Genomic DNA, 9,572 nt, shown 5'->3' with positions numbered 1-9,572 from the left:
GAATGATTTATATTTAAAATCTCCATTAGGGACCGGGTCGGGTTGGTAGATTTGGGGCGGGGATATGGTAATGTTTTTCCTCATTGAGCCGCCCCATTACGATCACTCCCTATATCTCATATTTATATATACAAAATTAATAGAAAAAGATAAACGAAAATTAAATATTCTTTTTGTTCGGTTTGTGTTTAAAAGATTGAAAAGTCAAAATTTAGGCGCACCACCTTCAATCTCACCGGAAAAGAGACCAACTATTTCGACCAAACACATATGAACACAACATATTAGAGAGAAATGTATCTTCAATCTCACCGGAAAAGAGGCCAACTATTTTTCACCAAACACTTATCAACACAACATATTAGAGATATGTATCTTCAATCTCACCGGAGAAGAGACCAACTATTTTCGATCAAACACTTATGAACACAACATATTAGAGTGATATTATATATTGAGTTGTTTGATGTAATAGGTAAATGTGAATAATTATATATATGCTTACACTTAAACTAATAATTTGATATGACTATCATTTCATCACCTTACAACTAACACAACAAAATCATCAAATTGTACCCTTCCTTCCTTGGTGTAGAGCATGACCTCCATATTCAAAGACAATCACTTTGTTTATCTCCTCTTATATATTGATGATATGTTGATAGCGATTAATTATCAGAATTAGATAAAGAAAGTATATATGCGCAACTTGATTAAAAATTATTTGAAATGGAGATTTTCAAAGATATAACAGTTATAAAATGTGACATAAGTTCTAATTGGTATATTGAGAAAAACCATTATTGTTTCAACATGCTTGATGCTAGTCCGGTGAGTTTTCCATTAAACAACTCATTTTAAACTCTTCTATTATGTCACCTCAGTTTGATGAGGACATCGAGTATATGTTATTAATTTTATATTTCATTGCAATTGATTCACTTATATATGCAATGGTAAATGCAATTGTACTCGATTAAATTTAACATATTCAGTAAAAATAGTTAGCAAATAACTAACAAATCCAGGTAAAGAGTATTTAAGTGTAGTTCGGTGGATCTTACGTTATTTAAGAGGTTCAACGGATATTCACTACAATTTGGGAGAACTAGAGATGAAGTTGTCGGTTATGTCGACTCTAATTATGCTAGCGATCTTGACAAAAGAAGATCGTTTACATGTTTTGTTTTTGTATTGGAAGTTGTGCAATTAGTTGGAAAGCTACTCTATAGAGTAAAGACTGTACAGTCGTATTGTCTACTACTGAGTCAAAATACATGACAATTACAAAAGTTTGTAAAGAAGTTATTTGGTTGAAAGGTCTATTCGGGAAACTCAAGAAATATTTACAAATGACGATAGTCTTTTGTGATAGTCAAAATGCTATTTTTCTGACGAAACATCATTTATTTTATTAAAGAACTAAGCAAATTGATGTATGATATCATTTTGTACGTGATGTTATTATTCATGGTTGTAAGCATGAAAATTTGACTTACCCTATTTTCAAAATAATATTATTATGTTTAATAATATTAAAATAGTATTTTAAATTTTTATATCCAAAATAACTTAAAGAAGGAATTAAAACCTAATTAATGATTAATTATTGTGATAATTAAACCTTAATTAATGAAATTTTCTTCCAAAAATAATTTGAGGATAAAATATTATATACATTTTACCAAAATTAGACCAAAGAAAGGGTTACAAATATTTAATTGTGATTTAATCATAAATTATTTTTAATTTATGACTTAAGGCAATTAAATAAAATACCACAAAATTCCCAAAAATACCAATAAAAATAAAATATGATCATAATTGTTATTATGATTTCCGAAATATTTTTGGTAAAAAATGGATTTAAAAGGGATTAAAAAACCGTTTTTAATAACATTTTAAATAAAAATATAATTGTATAATCCTATGTAGCTGAAATTATGTGTAATCTCTACAGTACGATTTTGGACCATCAGATGAGCGCCTAGATCTCATCCAATAGCCCAGATGCTTCCACGCAGCCAGATGTAGCGGAGCCACGCGTGCGCGTACGCACTAAATCAACTAACGGGACAGACTAACCCCGTTAGTCAAACATGCTGACCGCTGACGGAACCAGACGGAACTCGGCGTCCCGTTACCTGAAACAACGTCGTTTCCTTCGTCTTCTTCGCTAGAATCGCGACATCGCCGACGTGCAACCTTCCAGAAGCTTTAGCTTCCTCCGTAGGCGATCAAATCTCTTGAATTTTTTGGTCACGTGACCCCCTCGTCAACACCTACGATAGCCCTCTATCTAGAAGCCTTATCCTACCTTAGATAAGGCAGCCTTCTGCCAGAGATAAGGTTGAAGATAAGATCGTCGGAGGGTAAAATTGACACAAATTATCCCTCCTCAATCGACCTATCTACCCTATAAATAGTCCCCCACGGTCTTTAGACCAAATCATCAAACAATCACCCCTTAATCATCGGATTTCATCGCGTGAAATCAAACCTTGAAGATTCCGGCGAAGTGGTTTTTTTCAAAAATCGTTCCGACAATCCAAGCTTCAATCCAGGCTCTTGAATAACTGCTAACACACCTTAGGAGTATTTTCTTACTAACGGTATGCATTCATATTGTTTGTATCATGATTTGTGATCTAAAATTTTGAATTTTTTCAAATTTTCTTGTTTGATCAATTTGGTCATGTATTTAGGCTAGATTGTGTAATTTCTTTGTTGAGAATCATTATATGAATCATGTATGAGTTTTCTAGCTAAAGAGAATCAATCAATTCAACTTGAAACAAAATATTGAAAATTTTGGTTTGAAAACTGCTTTTTTTAAATGTTTGTATTCTCGGTTTAAATTTGGACTTTTTTGATCCATATAGTTGCTATACATGTTTAGATGATTTCCAAATAACTGTAATCATGTTTTCATCATGATTGATCAAATTGAAATTTTGAAAATAAAGTTCAAACATAGGATTTTTAAAATTTTGTGTTCTTACTTCTAATTTGAATTTGTTGATTCAATTAGTTGTAATATATGTTTGTTAACATGTTGGGATGAATCCCAAGTGACTATTTCATCAATTTGATCATGTTTGATCAAATCTTGTTTTAAAAAAATTGGATTTTGATTCAATCTTCAAAAACTGCTTGAATGATGTTATAATGTTCTTGTTTTGGTTTAGATTAACTTTATTTATCATTTCAAAGCTAATGGAAAAAAAATCAGACATTGAAATGGTCTAATTTAAAAGATTCTAAAATTTGACCTAGAAATGACTATTTGAAATTTATCATTGTAGGGATTTCAAAATCGTGATTTATGTTAGGGCTTTTGTTTTCATGATCATATGAACCTACTGTAGCTTACAGATTGTGATTTCATCATCCCAATCATAAGTTATAAGCTTCTGAAATTTGGACCAAAATAAGGACACTCGATTCTAAGATTTTAGCCTAGGACCGAGGAAACTAGGACCGAAAAAATTCACCCAAGACCGTGGAGCTAGGACCAACGGAATTCACCCAGGACCGTGGAGCTATGACCGACGGAATTCACCCAAGACCGTGGAGTTGGGACCGGTAGAATTCACCCAAGACCGTGGAGTTAGGACTGGCAGAATTGACCTAGAATCGGTGAAACTAACCTAGACACTTAACCTAGGACCGGTGAAACCTAACCTTGACTCATAACTCAGGACCGACGCATCCGAACCCTTGCCTAGCCTAGGACCGATGATTAGGACCTAGCCCCACTTAAGCCTAGGAACGATGCAACCAAACCCTAGCTTAGCATAGGACCAATGATTAAACCTAGACCTACTCAAGCCTAGGACCAACAAAACCACACCCTAGCCCTCGCCTAGGACCGAGCTCCCACTTAGCCTAGGACCAGTACACCTAACCTTAGCCTTAGACCTAAGTTCGAACCTTCAATCACTCAGGACCGAACCTCCCAAACTATAATGAGCCCAAATTGATAAAATTGGACTCAAGCCTAGAACTTGAATCCTTAGGCCAGTTTGGTTCCAACTTTCAAAAATGCAAAACTATTTTTGGAACCAAACCCCATTTTCTAAAAATGGTATTTTCGAGGTCAGAAAATAATTCTAAAAAATTTATGGGATGTTTCCCAAAGCAAATGTTCTTGCTAAAGCCTGATTTGATATACTCTCTAATACATTTTTCTAGTATTTTCAGGTTTTATTAAATTTAAACATCGACGCAACAGGTACACACCTCTTTTAAATAATTTTGTACAATTATTTAAAACTTATCATCATTTAGGACCCCTATACTACTAATTACAGATAAAGAATGTTATAATTAATTAGTTTTATAGAAGCCAAACTTTTTTTTATTTTAGAAGATTTTGAAAACCGTCCTTAGGCGGGCATAAAGGACATAGCGCGAAAGTCCTTTTCCGAGCGTAAACAGACAATGAACCACCTTTTTCAGAAACTCTAGTATAAATACGTTTGTACACGTATTATTTTATTGATTTTCATAAAATCTATCGGCGACTCTGATTTTCAAATAAATAACCTTTAAATTGAATATGTTTAACTAATTTAAATCGGGTACATGTTAAATTGTTATTTAGCCTCCTAGATTATTAAAATTTGATCATAGGATAAATTATTTTTACATAATTAATTTTTTACCGCTCCAGGTATTTTCAAAATCTTTTAAAAAATAAAATTTTCATTTTAAAAGATGTCTGGCACGCAAACCAAGGTTGAAACACATCGAATCTCGTGTTTCTTTGCAGTAGTCCTTCCATATTGGCACGTGTTAAGCTATGGAACGGGACATAGACCGGGGGTACCCTTACAATAGTGATATTGATATGAACAAAATTAGTAATGTTGAAAATCACGTTGATATAATGATGAATATACTACTCATTGCTAAGTTTGAGCATTGCTCGAAGTTAGTTGATCTTGGTTGTTAAGTAAACTCATTGAGGCTTTTGGAAGAGGTGGAGACTTTTGTGTTGTTGTCTATATTTTGAAAATCAATTTTTATTTGGACATACTAAATTCATATCAAGATGAAGATTATTAAATTATAGTGACTCAAATAAATTTTGACCGGAGTTTAGACTTATGTTCGCGATGTAATAAAAGAAATCGTAATTGCTTGATATTTGAGCCCATATCCACTTATTTGAATTATAAATATAGGGTTTTAGTTCTATTTTATCATTATTCCCTCTTTCTTTCTTGAAATCTTCTTTTGTCAACATAGTGGAAAGTTACATTTATTCGCGATTTTGTGTTATTATAATGCTTTATCTTGTTTAGTCTTATATTTGTATCTATTTTTCAACAATTTGTTTAAGTCAATCAATAATATTTAAGTGACTAGTTTAACCTTTTGTGCAAGTTGAATAAAGTATTTGGTCTATTTTCTCCTTTTTCTTTTTGTTAAAGCTATATAGTGAGAATCTTACTCATTTATATTTAAGGCTATATTTCTTCATAAAGTAAAGTTTATATATAGTTAGCGCACAACTTAATTAAATATAAAACAAATATGTATACTTGCCCTTTAATGTTTGCATGTTGTAGGTAATGTGTAACACTATCAAACTATTTTGAAATCAACCCCTGCACATCTGCAACTAATAAGTTTGGAAGACCCGGTAAAACTGTAAAAGCATCCATCAATGAGCTAACAAAAGTTAAATTATTACTTCATTACTATAGACAACGTTCTATCAAATGATAAAATGGGTCCTATATGTCATATTTATACATACAATGTTAATAGAAAAAGATAAACGGAAAATAAATCTTCTTTTTGTTGTGTTATTTCTTTTTTGAAAAGTCACAATCTAGGCACACCACCTTGTACCGACTATTTTCGACCAAACACCTATATGAACACAGCCTATTAGATTGATATTACATATTGAGTTGTTTGATATAATAGGTAAATGCGAATTATTACACATATCATCCATCCAAAGGATTATTATATGCTTACACTAAAACTAATTGTTCGATATGACTATCATTTCACCGCCTTACAACTAACACAGCAAAAACATCAAAATGAACCCTTCCTTTAGTAGAACACAATCTCCAAATTCAAAGCCAATCACTTTGTTCCTCTTCCAAACTGCAAAAACAAGATTTATTATTTGATCGTGATCACATACACAGTAGACTATAGTTTGGTTCTCACCCTTCCAAATATTGTTTAGAATGATTTTCTTCCACTTCTCTTATCACCACCACCTCCAAACAAATCGTCCCCAAAATCCCCAAATCGGCTAGACCTAGAGCCACCACTGCTGCTATTTGATGATTGGAAATCTCCAAATCCACTAGACCGGCCACTACCTGATGTTGAACGCCCAGAACCAAAATCACCAAAACTGCTAGAACGTGATGATGACTTTGATTCACCAAATCTTGAACCGAAAGATGATTGACCACCACCAAACTGCCCAGACCTAGAAGAACCACCTCCAAACCGACCACCACTACTGCTACGCCCAGACCCTGAATCACCATATCGTCCAAAACTACTTCGTCGGCTTGGTCCATCGTCATACATATCATCAGATCCACCTTCAACGGCAATCCTGGGAAGCTAATGTCATAAGCAAAAAAAACACAATTAGAATCAAAAGAAAAAAACAAGCTTTTGGTTGAAATTCTGATTGTCAATATTCTTAATCTCAACAATGAATGGGGAAATTGATCAGAACTCAAAGTTGTTAAGAAGTAGAGAGAAAATGAAGTTTTTTAAGGAAAAACATTACCTCCTTAAATTTGCATCCTACGTCCCTCTCAATCGTCTTGACATCCCTTTGTTGGTTCGGAGAGTGAATGAGGATTGCACTTCCTGTCTTCCCAGCACGTCCTGTCCTGCCCGATCGATGGACAAAAACTTCTGAAGTTGTTGGAAGTTCATAATGGATAATCTGGTCAATTCACCACAAAAAAGAAGCTTAAAGCATGCAAGAGAGTGCATATACGACTGCCAAAGATAAAGATAACAAACAAAAAGACCCAATAATGACCTTTTTGTTATCAGATTGTATGATTGGATCATGATCCAGAAAAATCTTCATTTGCTATGTTTGTCGAAAGTAACACTATATATTCCAGAAAATAATCTTTATGCCAACCAAATAAAGTAAAATTTACACTATAATTTATTAATGATCCAAAAAATATTTTTTTATACGGGATGAAGCTAAAAATCACAGCATTATGATGATCCGAAAAGTAAACAATAAACACTTTGACAATTTTCCCAACATTGTGACAAAATATCAGCTTCCAAACAGGCTCAAATATATGAAGATATAGCGTTAAGTACTAGTAATCTTATGGAAACCCATGCCTGAACTAATGTACACAAAATAAAAACCCTTTCAAATAACTGAATAATTGGAATTTTATAAAAAGACGCAACTCTAGCATTGTAATACCATAATGATAAATTAAATTTACCAGATCAACGTTTGGCACATCAAGTCCGCGAGCAGCAACATCGGTGGCCACCAAAATGTTAAAACGACCATCTCGGAAGCCTGCAAGAGTTCTTTCCCTTTGATTTTGAGAAATATCCCCATGTAAGGCTTCACATTTGAAACCTCTTTGCATTGAATTTGACAATCGATCAGCATCACGTTTTGTCTGAGTGAAGACTATGCATTTACCTCCCTTTGCGTGTTCCTAATAAATCGAGAGTATATATGAAATAATTGAAGAATATAAAATTAAGCCAGTAACATACTCCAAATCTTACCGTTATCAGTTTTCCAAGCATGGATGACCTTTCATAAACCTCCGCTGCAATTGAAAAAAGAGAAATTCCATCTGCCAACTTCTGATCAGATTCTCCAACCTGTAATACACTTTTTTAGTATCTCAATTTTATATCATAAACACGTGAAAAAGCCATCACACTCACCAGATCGACTGTGAGAGGATTCTTTAGATACTTCTGAGCAAGTTTCTTTATCCAAGAAGGCATTGTTGCTGAGAACAACATGCTCTGACGATTCTGTGGCAAATTACTCAAGATTGTCTCCACATCTTCAGCAAATCCCACATTAAGCATCTGATCAGCCTCATCGAGAACAAGAAACTGAATTCTAGATAAATTCAAAGCTCCCCTCTTTATCAAATCAATGACTCGTCCCGGTGTACCAACAATAACATCAACACCATGATCAAGCTGACTCATTTGGTGTGAAATGGGCACTCCTCCGTAAACACAAAGGGAGTCCAAACTCGAAGACTCGTAGAATTCCTTTTCTACTTGACGTGCAAGCTCTCTAGTAGGTGCCAAAATCAACGCCAATGGATCCCTTTTGCGACTGTATATACAGGTTATACATAGAATCAGGAATATATATAAGTATGCTACTGAATAATCATCAACACAGATGTCCTATTGCAATTATACACAGAATTGCCTGATTATGAGAATATATTGGAAACATATAAGGTAGCTCGCATACCCATGCTTAGCATTGTGTCGAATGATTTTGTCAATGATGGGTATTCCAAAAGCTAGGGTCTTTCCTGTTCCAGTTCTAGCACGACCTATCATATCCCTACCTTGCATAGCCGGTTCTAACACTGCTTTCTATAAACATCAACAATAATAAAATTAGATTACCCAACATGAGGGGGGGAAGAGTTTAGTAGCAAAAGTGCATAGATATATACCTGAATAGGGAAGAGTTTGGTGATACCCTTCTTAGCCAAAGCAGAAACAATCTCCCCAGATATCCCAAGCTTCGAAATCTCAAGTCCATCATCCTCGTTTTTACCTTGTCCACGGGCAGAACCTCCGTCCTCATAAGAAAGATCAGCAACAGCAAATTCCGCCTGAGACAGGACATTTCCGGCCCTAAAATTCAGAGGATTCCTGAACCCATGTCCAGTATGAATTCCCCGGGCCTCCGCTTTAAACAAGGCCGACTTGAAAAGAGCAGAAGTAAAGAAGAAGTTCCGAGGACCGACGGTGTCATTTCTTCCACTAAAGGAGTGATGTGAGAAAGACGAGTCGATGGAATTGGTTAAAGCAGCGAGGGTCAATCGCTTGAATGGGGATGATGTCCTCCTCAGAAGGAGAAGATTTCTACTGGTCATCTTGTTTCTTGAAGAGTAATCGGGGACGCGGGTAAGAGAGAGAAAACAGTAGAGAGTTTGTTAGGGTTTATGGGAGCCTGGTCTCAAACTTTGACGTCGTTAGGGACAGAGTAGCCAAGATATTTTCTAGGCTCAACATTTTAACGGGAAAAAAAAATGTAAGACGATTTTTTGAGGAAATATATAAATTAATTAGTGTAATATTAACATCTGTAATATGTTTGATTACAATAATCAACCGAGTCGTGAACTCCCATTTTCATTTAGTTTTGGTTCGGTTTGGATTATTTAAATTAATTGTTATCAATTCACTCACTCATTGATTACAAGATCAACTCTTCTTACAAATTTTCAATAATAGTTAGTTCAAAATTTTGTATAATTTGTTAGAAAATAAGTAAACTAAAATTTCTCTTTTTTTCAATTCTATCACCCACTTCT

At 34.3% G+C, this 9,572-nt stretch overlaps 1 protein-coding gene across 1 annotated transcript; it reads right to left on the bottom strand.

Moving 5' to 3' along the window:
* Positions 1–5,937: 5,937 nt before the first annotated feature.
* LOC124920697 (DEAD-box ATP-dependent RNA helicase 53, mitochondrial-like) lies at positions 5,938–9,218 on the bottom strand. Its single transcript, XM_047461251.1, has 8 exons — positions 8,706–9,218; positions 8,495–8,622; positions 7,942–8,350; positions 7,777–7,875; positions 7,479–7,703; positions 6,782–6,943; positions 6,199–6,609; positions 5,938–6,132 (listed from the first exon to the last, which is right to left on the bottom strand). The coding sequence occupies exons 1-7, from the start codon at positions 9,129–9,131 to the stop codon at positions 6,214–6,216; spliced, it is 1,845 nt and encodes a 614-aa protein (XP_047317207.1). The 5' UTR covers positions 9,132–9,218; the 3' UTR covers positions 5,938–6,132; positions 6,199–6,213.
* Positions 9,219–9,572: the final 354 nt, after the last annotated feature.

The sequence above is a fragment of the Impatiens glandulifera genome, chromosome 1 (assembly GCF_907164915.1).
Source record: "Impatiens glandulifera chromosome 1, dImpGla2.1, whole genome shotgun sequence".
In the NCBI taxonomy this organism is placed as follows: domain Eukaryota; kingdom Viridiplantae; phylum Streptophyta; class Magnoliopsida; order Ericales; family Balsaminaceae; genus Impatiens; species Impatiens glandulifera.
The sequence above is the reverse complement of the archived record's forward strand: the minus strand, read 5'-3'. Positions and strand labels throughout refer to the sequence as shown.